Consider the following 15,076-nt stretch of genomic DNA (forward strand, 5'->3'; position numbering starts at 1 on the left):
ATTTAATTTTTTTTTAAATATTTTATTTGAAAAGATCGGAAAATTTCACGAATGTTTCATATTTTAACATTGAAAATCGAACCATTAGTTGCTGAGATATCGACATTAGAAAATAATGGGTTGTTTGGGTGAGACTTAGAAAACATCAATTTTCCTGCTTTTTAAATCTTTGCATGGAAATATCTCAGCAACTAAGGGTCGTATCAACAAAGTTCAAAAAAGCAAAATATAGAGAATTTTCTCAGCTTTTCAAAAATAGTTTTTTCAAGAGTGGGCAAACATGTGCACTATTTTTTAAAAATGAATGTTAATAACAAAGTTCAAAAAAGCAAAATATAGAGAATTTCTCAGTTTTCAAAAATATTTTTTTTAAAATGAAAAACTGCGACTATTTTCAAAAAAGTCACCTAAAAATGGCTATAACTTGAAAACGGTGAACTTTATCAAAATTTCACTAAAGTACTTTTTGATTGCAAATTTGATTTTACATCAAAAAATGAAGTTGAAAAATGTTTGCGTACAATTTTTCGATGTTTAAAAAAATCAGTATTGATTGAAAAAATCATAACTCGGTCAAAGATTTTTTGCACAACCAGGAAATTTCTGAAAAGTTGGCATTTGATGTCCTTTAAAACATATCAAAAAATTTAAAAAAAATTAAAATAGTGTTTTTTTGCAAATCAAGTTTTAGTGACAAAAAGTCAAATAAAAAATCATCAAAAAAAATTTTACCGAGTAAATTTTTTTCCAGTATGTTATAGTGTAGTCCGTATCCATACCTAAAATTTTGCCCAAGTCACCAAATCGATCAAAAAATTCCTTCGAAAGGTACAGATTTTTGAATTTTCATACTTCATTTTTGTATGGACAACTGCCGAATTTGTATGGAAAATTATATGGACAAACTAATGGTGCAAAATGGCTTCTTAGGGCATACCGAAGGCACCAAAAAGTTTCAGCCGGATTAAAAAAAAAAACAAAAAAAATCGAATGACCGAAATCTGAGAGAACTGCTCAACTGAGGCTGTCTTTTACTAATTCCAGGGAGATGACTCCTACACCTGAGTTGAATTTACAAAATTTTAAAAATACGTATTTTAAGATTTCAACTTTTTGTGATTTAATAAAAACAAGGTAAATGGGTTTTTTTTAAAGTCCTAGTCAGAACCTACAACATTGCCAAAGACACCAAATCGAATCGAGTCCCATTTCATGATGCAAATTTTCGAGTATTCACTGGACCCAGGGATGGAATAATCACAAAAAAAAATCATTTTCGCTTGCGTAGTAGTGAAAAAGATGTTCCGCCGAATAATCAAGATGATGATTTTTTTAGATTCCTTTTAACGATCTTTCGTGCGATTTTGCGTGCGAGAGAGAAGAGCCATGCTCCTTTTGGATTTTTTCTCTTGATGAACGTCCAAAGATTTTCTTTTGATGATGATTATTCCATCGCTGACTGGACCATTTTAAATGAAAATCAAATTATTCGCTCTACAGCATTGCCTTGGCATTCTCGATTACGAGATTCCTACTCGAAACTAGGTGTTCGAAAGCTTGATTGTTGAGGCAATTGTAAACCTCATTTTACACGTCAACTTCCATTCACCCCGAGATTCGAACTGACGACCTTTGGATTGTTAGTCCAACTGCCTACCACCGACTCCACCGAGGCAGGACCCAGGGGGACGACTCCTACACCTGAATTGAGCTAACGACATAACCCTCTAGGTTAGACCGGAGTCAACATTTTTTTTAAATGACTAACGCGCAAAATTGTATAGGGACCATCCATAAACCGTATGGACAGTTGTCCATACAAAAAAAATCTTTTTTGTATGGAGCGTGGACAATCAACTTGTTCTATCAAGATATTATTTGCCACCATTTTTTAAATAATGGCGTTAATTTTTTTGTTCTGAATTCTAGATTACTTTTTCAAAACCACCAACGCGCCATGGGTTTCCTATGTACATAGGACCTTTTGAAAAAGTAAGCGAGAATTGGAAATCGATTTAAATTGGCATAAATTGAGGGTATTGAAAATATGAAAAAAATGATATAGCAGATTATTTTAAATCATAAGAAGTTTGTCGGGACGACCACGGTTTATGTAAATTAACATGTATACAACTTCTGATACAATAAAATCGAAACCTCCCTGTACTACCCTCTTATCGCACTGGAAATAAAACAAACGGGTTCGGCGGGGTATTTGCACCCGGGAGTTGATCGCATCGGTCACGGAGAAACAGTGTCTGGGGCTGATATCAAGCAAATGTGCGAACCCTCGTTGACACCTTGTCTGAATTTCTGGACGCAATATCGGTCGCGCGATTGTTTCCCAGATTCAAAGGTCGTGACCATCGGCGGTGGGTTTTGTTTATGGCTTAATTGTGCCCGTTTATTGATTTTATTTTCAATCGTAAAATGCAAGACAATAAATGCTTTGTTCTGTGAAAGTATTCATGGCGCATTGTTATAGCTCGCCATTGACCGTAACCTACGTGCACTCGAAAAATCTGTCAATCGATGCACTTTATGATCCGGCACAATAACGCTCGGGGCGGTCACATTTTTTTCACCGCAAGCCGACACTAATTTATACTTTGATTCGCCCCAGCCATCGCTTAAGTGGAGTTAAACGCTTCGCTGACCCCGGCTCTCGAAACCTTGAACAACTAGCTCAACTACAACTATTTTCTTCTCTCCCTCTCCCTCTCTCTCTCTTTCTCTCCTCCACACACAGCACAATTCCGATTCCACTTCGCAACATTCGGCCAACTCTCCGGGCAACCTGGACCGGGGCACCTCCACCTCGAAACTCACGCCAAATAGTCATAAGTCGTCCAGCAGTCTGCAGAGCAAGAGCACGGCCGGGTCCGGCTCGGCGGCGGGGGCCACAGCCGGTGCCGGCAAATCACCGGAGGAATGTCCCCTCTGCTACGACACAGTCCCGGTCGGCCAGGAGTTCTACGCTCTGCTCAACTGCAAACACTACGCCTGCCGAAGCTGCCTAGAGAACTACCTGAGGATCGAGATATCCGAGAGCCGGACGGACATCAGCTGCCCGCAGTGTCCGGAATCGATGCACCCGACTGACATCCAAACGCTGCTCAAGGCGTCCCCGCTGCCATAACCAAATACGAAGACTTTATGGTGCGTCGAGTGCTGCTGGCGGATCCCGACTCGCGCTGGTGTCCCGGCCGGATTGCAGCTACGCCGTCGTCGCCACCGGCTGTGCCAGCTGTCCGCGGATACGCTGCGAGCGGCCCGGCTGCGACGTCCAGTTCTGCTACCACTGCAAGGCCGAGTGGCACCCGGACCAGACGTGCGACGCGGCCCGAGCTTCCCGGCAGAGTCCCACCAGAGCACCGTCCGGTAGTATTAGCCAAGATTCCCACCATAGTAAGAGAGTTGTTGATGTTGTTTTATCTCCAGGAAAGCGCATGCCTAGTCCTAAAGACCCACACGTTCGCATTGCATTCCCGAGTTGAATTCCACGACTTGTTTACCCTGGGCATCAATTATCATCACCCACTTCTCCGGGAATGACGCACGCCGGCTTGTAATTACACAACCAACTGAATTAAAACAAACGGCCCGAGCTGACACTTGAGACGCAACCTTGAAATCTTCCTCCAAGCGGGGCTCCACGAGGATGGCCCCTCCGAGCAAAAGTGTCTCCACCTTGGGACGAATAAATCAATTGCTTTTTAAATGACTCAATTATCGTCCTCGGCGGTGGCGCTGTGTCGCCGCCGGATCACGACTTTAGCCAGTTGTTTTTGCTTTGGGGCGACCTCGCGCAATGAAAATAAGGTGAAATAATTACTTTTCAATACGTTACGCTGACACAGAGCCACACATGCCGGCGAGGGAATGGATCGCCCGGGTGGCTTTCGGTTACACCTTGTTAACCCTCGTTTAGCCGGGTGGAACTTTGATCGATTAATTATAAGTAATTTTGCGCATGTTAAGTGCTGTGTCAGCAGGTGTTAAGCATTAATCATCAATTAGCTATCAGTTGTGCTTATAATTAGGGACTTCTAACATTTAAGACTGGTATGCAGATCGGAAGGAACGCAAAACTCCATATAAAAACGCCCAAGAAACGGCCAAGGAAAGGGTCACGAAAAGATTTTTCTTAAGCGGTACGCAGCTGAAAAGTAACAGAAACGGAAAGATTCCGTTTGACGTTTCTTCGCGCGGTGCTTGTTTGTTATATGTTTTGATGAAAAAATCAAAGAATTGTAATTTTCCTTTTAGAATGCGACTGATAATTAAAAATGTTTTAAATAATTTTGTATTGGATATAATAATATTTAAAATTCCCGCGAATCTCAAAATGCAGAATAATGAAATTAAAAGGACAGATTTAGTTTTTTGGTCGAAATGGAGTAAAAAGAAAGAAGTTGTCTTTATAGATGTCGGCCATCGTGTCACCAACTATTTATTGCTAGTACCAACCAGCTACCTCTGGATTACGAGTCCCCTGCGCTGTCCGATTGATCCACACTCGCGGGACCAAAATGAAATAAATCTGAGTGAAATTAAACTAGACAAAAATCATACAAATACCTATGTTCTTACTGAAAAACAAAAAAAAAAGAAAAAGAAATTTCAAATAACTTTTTTTTTTAAATAATAAAGGAAATTTCAACAAAAATCTGAAATTTGGAAAATCAAAATCAAAAATATGCAGAATTGAAAAATAATTTTAATATTAAAGTTTTTATAAATTCAATAGATCACAAATGTTAAAATTCGAAACGAATGTACAAGTCGAAATTCCAAAAGCTTTAAAAATCGGAAATATAGAAATTCGTAAACACAAATTTACGAAAACCTCGAAATTATAACAATCAAAAACTCTATTCCTTCCAAAATTAAAAAAAAACTAGAATGAAAATTTAAGAATAAAGAAATTTAAAAAAATAAAGAATTAAGAAATTAAAAAAAAGAATTTAAGAATTTAAGAATTTAAGAATTTAAGAATTTAAGAATTTAACAATTAAAGAATTTAAGAATTTAAGAATTTAAGAATTTAAGAATTTAAGAATTTAAGAATTTAAGAATTTAAGAATTTAAATTTAAGAATTTAAGAATTTAAGAATTTAAGAATTTAAAATTTAAGAATTTAAGAATTTAAGAATTTAAAATTTAAGCATTTAAAATTTAAGAATTTAAGAATTTAAATTTAAGAATTTAAGAATTTAAATTTAGAATTTAAGAATTTGAGAATTTAAGAATTTAAAATTTAAGAATTTAAGAATTTAAGAATTTAAGAATTTAAGAATTTAAGAATTTAAAATTTAAGAATTTAAGAATTTAAGAATTTAAGAATTTAAGAATTTAAGAATTTAACAATTTAAGAATTTAAGAATTTAAGAATTTAAGAATTTAAGAATTTAAGAATTTAAGAATTTAAGAATTTAAGAATTTAAGAATTTAAGAATTTAAGAATTTAAGAATTTAAGAATTTAGGAATTTAGGAATTTAAGAATTTAAGAATTTAAGAATTTAAGAATTTAAGAATTTAAGAACTTAAGAATTTAAGAATTTAAGTATTTAAGAATCACGAAAAGAACACGCAACATTTCTTGACCGCGTTCCTTCCGATCAGCATACCGTACTTTATGTGGAAAAACATGTGCACTTTTTTTAAAAAATGGAAAACTGCGACTATTTTTAAACATATTTCCTAAATATGGCTATATCTTGAAATCGGTGCACTTTATGAAAATTTCACTGAAGTACTTTTTGATTGCAAATTTAATTTTACATCCAAAAATAAAGTTGAAAATTTTTTGCGACCAATATTTCGATTTTTTGAAAAAAAATTGTGTTGATTCGAAAATTCATAACTCGGTCAAAGATTTTTTGCACAACCTGGAAATTTTTGAAAAGTTGGCATTTTATGTCCCCTAAAACATATCAAAAAATTAAAAATAGTGTTTTTTTTTGCAAATCAAGTTTTAGTGACAAAAAGTTAAATTAAAAATCACCATTTTTTACCGTGTATCATTTTTTTTCAGTGTAGTCCTTATCCATGCCTACAACTTTCCCGATTGATCAAAAATTCCTTCAAAAGATACAGATTTTGAATTTTCATAAATCATTTTTGTATGGACAGCTGCCAAATTTGTATGGAAAATTATATGGACAAACTAATGATGCAAAATGGCTTCGTTGGGCATACCGAAGGCACAAAAAAAGTTTTAGCCGGATTAAAAAATACAAAAAAAAATCGAATGACCGAAATCTCAGAGAATTGCTGTCGAAAGGTCCATTTAATCATTTATTTTCTCCCTTCAACTTTTTACTAGACAAAATTGCTTGTTTTCTAAGGTGGTTCATTCTGCCCCGCACCCAGGAAACGTAGCCGAAAAAAACTTTTTTTTTTAAGTGGCTCAAAAATAGTTTTAAGCTAAAAAATTTCATCAACAAAGTATACAACATTGAAGGGAACATCCCAGAGCATAACCCTAACACACTGAATTCATAAATTTGTATGTTTTTCTATGGTTTTTGGCACATTTTACTTAGACGGGCCATTCTGCCCCCTGCCCTATATTTAAACTTTGTATCTTGTTGCAAAGTTTTCCAACAGAGATCATTTATTTTTATTTGTATCAAATCATTTGGAGCATAGCAAGGGTTAAGCCAAGGTCAGAAGATGTTGACTTCTTCTCAGACGCACTCAACAAGTCTCTCATTCGCCAATTACGAAGCCACAGAGAAGGCTTCCGGTGACATTCTGCGGTTAGCAACACTGATGCACGTCCTGTCTGTCTTGTCTTGTCTTTTTCCCCATCAGTGGTATAGCTTTATATTTCTTAGTTTGACCTTTGCACGTGGAGCATCACTTCATTTCTTCATCCTTTTCGTCTCAACTGGGTAGCGCTAATTGAAGTTTTCACAACATCCTACTCAGCTCTCATCAATCATCGTATCCGATAGTTCATACGCGCGCGCGCGCGAACCTCCAACTAACAGCTATTTTCTCCTTCTCCTTTCTTGGTACAGAGGACGACATCAAGCCATGCCCCCGGTGCCAGGTGCTGATCGTCAAGATGGACGACGGTTCCTGCAACCACATGGTCTGTGCCATCTGCGGGTCCGAGTTCTGCTGGCTGTGCATGAAGGAGATCAGCGATCTGCACTACCTGAGCCCGTCCGGCTGCACCTTCTGGGGCAAGAAGCCATGGTCGCGCAAAAAGAAGCTCCTGTGGCAGCTGGGAACGCTGGTGGGGGCCCCGCTCGGGATTGCCCTGGTCGCCGGCATCGCCGTGCCTGCCATGATCATAGGTCGGTGGTACCTTATGCCATCTGCGTAAACGCATCCCCCCCTAATGTTGCTCTTTTGTGGCCGTTTTAGGAATTCCGGTTTGGGTCGGGCGGAAGATTCACACCCGGTACAAAACGGCCGGGAAGCACAAACGAAACTTTGCCGTGCTCGGAGGCGTTACGGCGTCGGTAAGTGGCTTTTTCGCAATTATATAACGTGAGGGATAGTGCGTAGACGATTGGGAGCAATCGCATTGAAGTTGTTGCGGATCGGTGAACCGAAATTAACTCGGAAATTGGATGTTGGAAAAGGTCAATCGACTTGTTTCAACGGGAACAGGGTGACGTGAATTTGTCAAATTCATGGAAGGCAAAGCACCATTATTAAAAGACATGTTCACAAATCGCTTCGCTTCGCTTAAAATCGGTGAATTTAGCGGATTACAACGGATTATTTATGCGATGATTTTTCAAGTTCAAGTAAAACCAGATTCGCAACACAATGACAAACACCAGAGACAAGGATAGGGGAAGACGGGAATTGTTGATGCTCTCCTTTTTCAACAGGATAAGGGAAAATCTCCACGGTATCCTCAAGTTAGTTTTGCTTGGAATTGGACGGTTTTTGGGAAGGTGAATGGACTAAGGAGCCACCCTAAGCGAGTGATAACGACTGTTTTGCATTTTAGTTTGGATTCTTCGCTTTCAATTTTTTTCAACTTTTTTTGTGAAAATTCTACTCGCTCAGGCTATATAAGCGTGGTTATGCAAATCTTGTATAGTTCTGAAATTCAACTTGTATTCAAACTTGTACAGAGAAACCTGTATTTACGCGGTGGCGTTACGCTTTTTTCGTCGTTTTCCTTAAATCCATACAATATTTTTACAAGCTCCAAAAAGCGTTGTGTAGATCTGAACAAAATCTACAAATTGATTTTAAAAGATTGTAAAAATGTTGCGTCGTTTCAAAGAAATCGACAAATTAGAAAAACATAACGCACCGCGTAAAAAGTTTCTCTGTATTCGCTTTCGATTCTGGGTTTCAAATGTATCAGTCTCAGTCCTTCTTAAACTCATCAAGTTCCATAGTCAAGTGGATAGCATTTTTGCTTACTAATCCAAAGGACGGGAGACTGAACCCCGACTGAGATCATGTATTACAAATCGAACCCAGAACCTTTTAAAAAAAATGAATTTTTGAAAAGAATATTGGCATCTCACGGAGGCAGATTTTTGCAAAATTCTGAAACAAATTTGCAAATAGTTTCATCAAAATATTTCATCTGGGATCCCTAAGGCAACCAACTGTACGGATGTTTAATCATCTTCGCGGATTTCAGCAGGCCGGATTTTTACGTATAAAACGGATTAGTACGGAATTGAGTTCTGACAATAACTACTTTTTTTTATTTAATGTTTTTTTTTTTGCTAATACAGTCGACTCTCTGGCTGTCGATCTTCTCGATATCAATAATTCTCCATCTATCGATTAATTCTTCAGTCCCTTCAATCTGCATATTTCAATTATCTTCATTCCTCGATATTTCACCTTGCTTGAAGGATTTCTTTCTCGACGGTCCCTTGGTTTCTGTTTGCTTTAAAAATGTCTTCCGGTTGTCAATAATTTTACTTTCTCATGGCTTGCATAGACATTTTTCTTGGCGAAACGAAGCTTTGAAGGGTGTTTGACATTAGTTTGTTTTTGATGGACGTTGCCATGATTCTCTCCCATAGCTGGGTATCAAGAAAAAATATTTTCAATCGAGTCGTCATTTTGCATCGTTCTGTAAACTGATGATTCTCTTCCTCGACGGTCCCTTGGATATTGACAACCAGAGAGTCGACTGTATCATATTTCGAGGATTTCAAAAGAACTATGGAAAGTTTTCTGGGGTTGCCTCTTCGTAAAAGTTCATTGTCAAAAGGTGGCAAAAAAAGAGCGAGCCGCTCAAAGAGCCGATTCCCTGAAAAGAGCGAATGAACCGTGGCTCACAAAAAAAGAACCGCGGTCCTTTTTTAAACTTCGATCTTTTGAAAGATCCGGCTCAAGATGGCATGATTTTTGTTATAAATATAATTTATTGAATTTCCAAAAAAAAAAAGTATTAAATTTGTTTTTGAGAATTGAAAAAGCTAATTCAAATATAAAAAAACAAAAAAAAATTATTTTTTTAAACAACATGAAAATATTTTTCACTTTATAACTGATTATAAATTAAAGTATTCCGGAATACAAATTTGAGCATTTCAAATTGCATAATATTATCAAAAATCTTCTGAATAGATAAGAGATTTTGGAAAAAAATAAATCCTTCTGTCCGAATCTACTTCAGCGTTTATAGACTTTATCGATCAAATCACAGACCGTTTTCTCCAAATAAAATATCAGCATTAGTTAAATTCTTGCAGAAATAAACGCAATTTTAAAATTAATAGCAATTTTCCTAGATTTAAGTTTGGATGCCATTCAATTACTGGAATATTTAGGTTCGAGTAGAAATCTTGACATAGAGATCGCCAAGACCTATGGTTTTCAAGGACATCTTCTGACATCTTCTCGTTTTCAGTTTTAATTTTTTTTATCAAATAATTTGTAAAAGTCCAGTGTGAAATAACTTATAAAATCACACGACTCTTAAAAAACATTTTCATCAAAATTTTGAAAAAGATCGAAAGAGCCGTTCAAAAGAGCGGCTCTTTTTTATGAGCGAACGAAAATGAGCGGCTCCTAAAAAGAGCGGTTTTGCCCACCTCTATTGTCAATGTTCCGTTTCTTTCAAATTTCTTGAAAACAAATTTGCTCATCACAGTTTGAATAGATAGAACATGACAAGGCATTACATGTCCAGTGAGTTGAGATTATTTTCTCGTTATCAAGCACTTGTGAAATCTTAATTGAGAAATATTCATGCGTATACACTGAGAGTGATATTATTCCTGAAAGAAAACGTGACATTTCATAAATTGAGTTTGTTGTCCGTCTCTCTCAAAGGTACACGCCGCGCGGCATTTCAGATTGTGCCATAGACATTGTTACCGATTTTCTGCACTTTTAAGGAGCTATTAGACAATGGCAAACAAACTGGCACTTTTTTACATTTGATAGTTTGCCAAACTTGCAAACTAGGTAGCGGCAAACTCGCAAAGAAAATATAGATATAAGGGAACAGTATCTTACTCCATCGTGCATCTAATGTTGCCATATCAGCACTTTGACGTTCAATGACAGCTCATAGAAAGCGTTTTCAATTTACCGTGAAAACTTCCATCATTGTCATGATTTTTCGTTCAAACATATGAATTTTTCGTCGCATTCAATACTTTGACAAAATTCCTTCAACAAGTTGTTTAAAATAGTGTCCTACACATGCTGATTCCTTTTGGTAACGATTATCCCATTCCTTGTGAAGTTATGGAAATCGTCATTAATCAATGATTGCCAACTAGGACGTCAATGACTGTGCCACAAAATTATATAAATTTTGAAGCACATTTAATTAGATCAAAAATTCTTTTAGTGGCTTCAAGAAGGCAACAACCGGCACATGCTGATTCCTTTTGGTGCTGAAATTCGTTAAATTGAATTTAATACAGAATATTTTATAGTGATGATCATTTTTTTTCGAAAATGATCAACGGCTTCACCTTAAATCGAGTAATAATTTGCTCAATAAAAAGTGAGCAAGCAAGTTTCTATGAACAGTTTTCCCCAGAGCAATTCTCTACGAAATCGGTCTTTTTTCTTCAATTTTAATTTTTGTATTTTTTAATCCGGCTGAAACTTTTTTGGTGCCTTCGGTATGCCCAAAGAAGCCATTTTGCATCATTAGTTTGTCCATATAATTTTCCATACAAATTTGGCAGCTGTTCATACAAAAATGATGTACGAAAATTCAAAAATTTGTATCTTTCGAAGGAATTTTTTGATCGATTTGGTGTCTTCGGCAAAGTTGTAGGTATGGATACGGACTACACTGGAAAAAAATGGTACACGGTAAAAAAATTTGGTGATTTTTATTTAACTTTTATCTCTAAAACTTGATTTGCAAAAACACTATTTTAATTTTTTATTTTTGATATGTTTTAGAGGACATAAAAACTTTTCAGAAATTTCCAGGTTGTGCAAAAAATCATTGACCGAGTTATGAATTTTTTAATCAATACTAATTTTTTCAAAAAATCGAAATTTTGCTCGCAAAAATTTTTCAACTTCATTTTTCGATGTAAAATTGAATTTGCAATCAAAAAGTACTCTAGTGAAATTTTGATAAAGTGCACCGTTTTCAAGTTATAGCCATTTTTATGTAACTTTTTTCAAAATAGTCGCAGTTTTTCATTTTTTTAAATTAGTGCACATGTTTGCCCACTTTTGAAAAAAATATTTTTGAAACGCTGAGAAAATTCTCTATATTTTGCTTCATCGGACTTTGTTGATACGATCTTTAGTTGCTGAGATATTGCAAGGCAAAGGTTTAAAAACAGGAAAATTGATGTTTTCTAAGTCTCACACAAACAGCCCACCATTTTTCAATGTCGATATCTCAGCAACTAATGGTCCGATTTTCAATGTTATAATATGAAACATTTGTAAAATTTTCCGATCTTTTCGAAAACAATATTTTCAAAAATTTTAAACCAAGACTAACATTTTAAAAGGGCGAAATATTGAATGTTTGGCCTTTTTGATATGTTTGTCTTGATTTGAAAATTTTGAAAATATTGTTTTCGAAAAGATCGGAAAATACCATGTTATCGAAAATCGGACCATTAGTTGCTGAGATATCGACATTGAAATGGTGGGATGTTTGTGTAAGACAGAAAACATCAATTTTCCTGTTTTTAAACCTTGCCTATATCTCAGCAACTAAGGTCGTATCAACAAAGTCCGATGAAGCAAAATATAGAGAATTTCTCAGCTTTCAAAATATTTTTTCAAAAGTGAACATGTGCCTAATTTAAAAAATGAAAAACTGCGACTATTTGAAAAAAGCATAAAAATAAACTGCGCAGTACACTGAAATTTCACTAAAGCACTTGATGCAAAATTTTACATCGAAAAATGAAATAAAAATTTTGCGACCAAAATTTCAATTTTTGAAAAATTGTATTGATTAAAATCATAACTCGGTCAATGTTTTGCACAACCTGAAATTTCTGAAAAGTGGCTTTGTCCTCTAAAACATACCAAAAAATAAAAAAATTAAAATAGTTTTAAATCAAGTTTTAGTGATAAAAGTTAAATGAAAAATCACCAAATTGTACCATTCCAGTGTAGTGTATCCATATACAACTTTGCCGAAGACTAAATCAAAAAATTCCTTCAAAGATACAGATTTTGAATTTTCGTACATCATTTTGTATGGACAGCTGCCGTATGGTTAATATGATGCAAATGTGAGCACCAAAAGCGTTAAAAATACAAAAAAAATCGAATGACCGAAATCCTAGAGAACTGCTCCCCAGGCAAACTGCCAAACTTTAAAAAAAAAAAATGTTTGCGAGTTTGATTGTATGTATGATAGTCTAATACGTCCTTTAGCGCAATAAAAAACATACCTGGCAACAATGGCGAGCAGGGTTACCAGGTCTGAACAGAAAAAAATCTGGCAAGCCACTTTTCTCAAAGTAATTAGCAATTTTGTGTTCAAAAATAGTGTATTTTCACCTTTTATACATTATAGATTCACAAAATAAACAAAATGCATCAATAAAACAATTTGAGGAAGAAATAGAAAATTATTTTTTTTTAAATCGGAACTCCAAAAATCTGGCAATGCCAGATTTATCTGGCAACCTGGCACCCGTGATGGCGAGCGATCCGAAGAAGAAGATCAACAAAAACAAAACGGGCAGTATGGGACTTGACAGCGCCAAGGGAATGGTGGAAAGAGAGGAATCACAAATCCGTATAAATAATTTCAAGATTTTTCAGGTGTAAACCGAAAACGCGATCAAAGTGGAAGAATAAGGCTTTTAACTGCTTATTCAATTGGCGGTGTACAGGACACCGCACTCTTTAATCATTTTCTTACGTCCATTCAATTTTGCAGTCCAAACCCAGTCATTGAATTGGAAACATAAAATTCTTTTTCAAATTTTCTTTTCTTGATTTGTGTGCACCTACGTCGAAGACCAAGATTGTTTACTTTTTGCTCTTTGGTCTGACAGTCTTGGTCTGACAGATTTGGTCTGTCAGCTTTATCATGGATTTTGGTCTGGTCTAGGCGAGGGATAGGACACAGCACCTTCCTGGACAGCGCCAGACAGTGCGGCGCGTCGATTCGAGGCTGGTATGCCGCGTGTCTTTTTGGGCAATACACGCAATAACAGTATTAAATGAAGAAAAAAAATGCATTCAGAATATTTCAGTTTATTTTAAAGATTTCTTTAAGGCTCTGAAAGGCATCATTCCCGATCGGCCATTTGACGGCCATGTTGGTTTTAGAAAATCATTCAAATCTTGATTCAGAATGTATCAATCAAAATATGGTTTTCTTTATGTTATTTGTAGAAGCATTTTTTAAATCAATTTACTATTTCTGGACCCTGAATTCAGAACCATCATTGACAGTAATTGCCCTTAGAGTGAAAGACACATTCTACGACCTTAACACTTGTAGCACCAACGGGGTCAAAACTTACGCGAAGCACCAAGGGGGTCAAAAAAGTTGGAAACGCAACTTCATCCGGCTGTATCTAAGCGAAAACTCAACCGATTGTCAAGAATCACCTCCAACAACGTAGATTCAAAACAGATGCGTCTAACTAAAGTTATAATAAAAAAGGCATTTCCAACTTTTTTTTCCAAGGGTTGTATGAGCCGGTGAAAATGCATTTCCAACTGTTTTGACCCCGTTGGGGCTACAAGTGTTAAAGCGGGCAAGTCATGAGCGATCTGTTATCAAAGTAAAATTTAAAAAGTTGTGAATACCTAACAGTTTTATTATTAAAGGAGCGGTCGTGGCTGAATGGTTACGATGTTCGCTTTATAAGCGAATGGTCCTGGGTTCGATACCCATCTGCTCCCAACGAGAAAGTTATGGACTCATTAAAATTTGAATTAAAAATGCAAAACTTTGAAAACTGCTCACGGCAGGGTTCGATCCCCTGTCCTTAAGATTGGCAAGCATTGGTAGTATGAAGAGGACTGAGACTGATATAGTTGAATCCAAGAATCGGACAAAGAATAAAATTGAATGCAAAATAGAACATCAAAACTCAAACAAGATTGCAAGCGCAGTTGAAATAGGGGGATGGCGTCGCTATTTTTAGACAACGTTTTCCACTTTTTCTCATCGTAACCGACTACTTTATCGACTTAATTTTGCTGGGCGAGATAGGACGCCGTCTATTTTTAGACGATGACTCAGCACTTTTCCACTCTTGCGCTTAAAAAAACCAGGTGGCAGCACGATGTAACGCCACGTCCCTATTGAATCTAGAAATACCTCGGTAAAAATAGCCTGAGCGACTGATAGTGAAGCGAATACCTAACAGTTTTATTATTACTTGAAGTCCCAAATTCTAAAACTAAATATTAAATCCTCAACTGTGTACGTATTTTGTTTCAGGAAGAGCTGGTTGACTTGGGCATCCCTGACTCTATTTAGTGTCCGGAGTATTTTTAGTTTCTTTCATTAATACCAGAATAGGGATAAACCAAGTAGGCTATATGTTCCTATACTGGGCCTAACTTTGTGCCCGAAGATTTGAAACGGCGAGACAATACAAATCTCTTTTTACACCTGAGCTCCCATCCAATCTGGGATTCAAACTAAATCCTTTA

At 36.2% G+C, this 15,076-nt stretch overlaps 1 protein-coding gene across 1 annotated transcript in view; it reads left to right on the forward strand.

Moving 5' to 3' along the window:
* The window catches only part of LOC6039352 (E3 ubiquitin-protein ligase RNF19B), a 119,377-nt gene that overhangs the window by 59,309 nt on the left and 44,992 nt on the right, over positions 1-15,076 (forward strand). The window contains 5 exon segments of the mRNA XM_038248914.1: positions 2,750-3,122; positions 3,125-3,202; positions 3,205-3,408; positions 7,030-7,311; positions 7,382-7,479. Coding sequence (XP_038104842.1) covers positions 2,750-3,122; positions 3,125-3,202; positions 3,205-3,408; positions 7,030-7,311; positions 7,382-7,479 — 1,035 coding nt within the window.

This window comes from Culex quinquefasciatus, chromosome 1 (genome assembly GCF_015732765.1).
Source record: "Culex quinquefasciatus strain JHB chromosome 1, VPISU_Cqui_1.0_pri_paternal, whole genome shotgun sequence".
Taxonomy (NCBI): domain Eukaryota; kingdom Metazoa; phylum Arthropoda; class Insecta; order Diptera; family Culicidae; genus Culex; species Culex quinquefasciatus.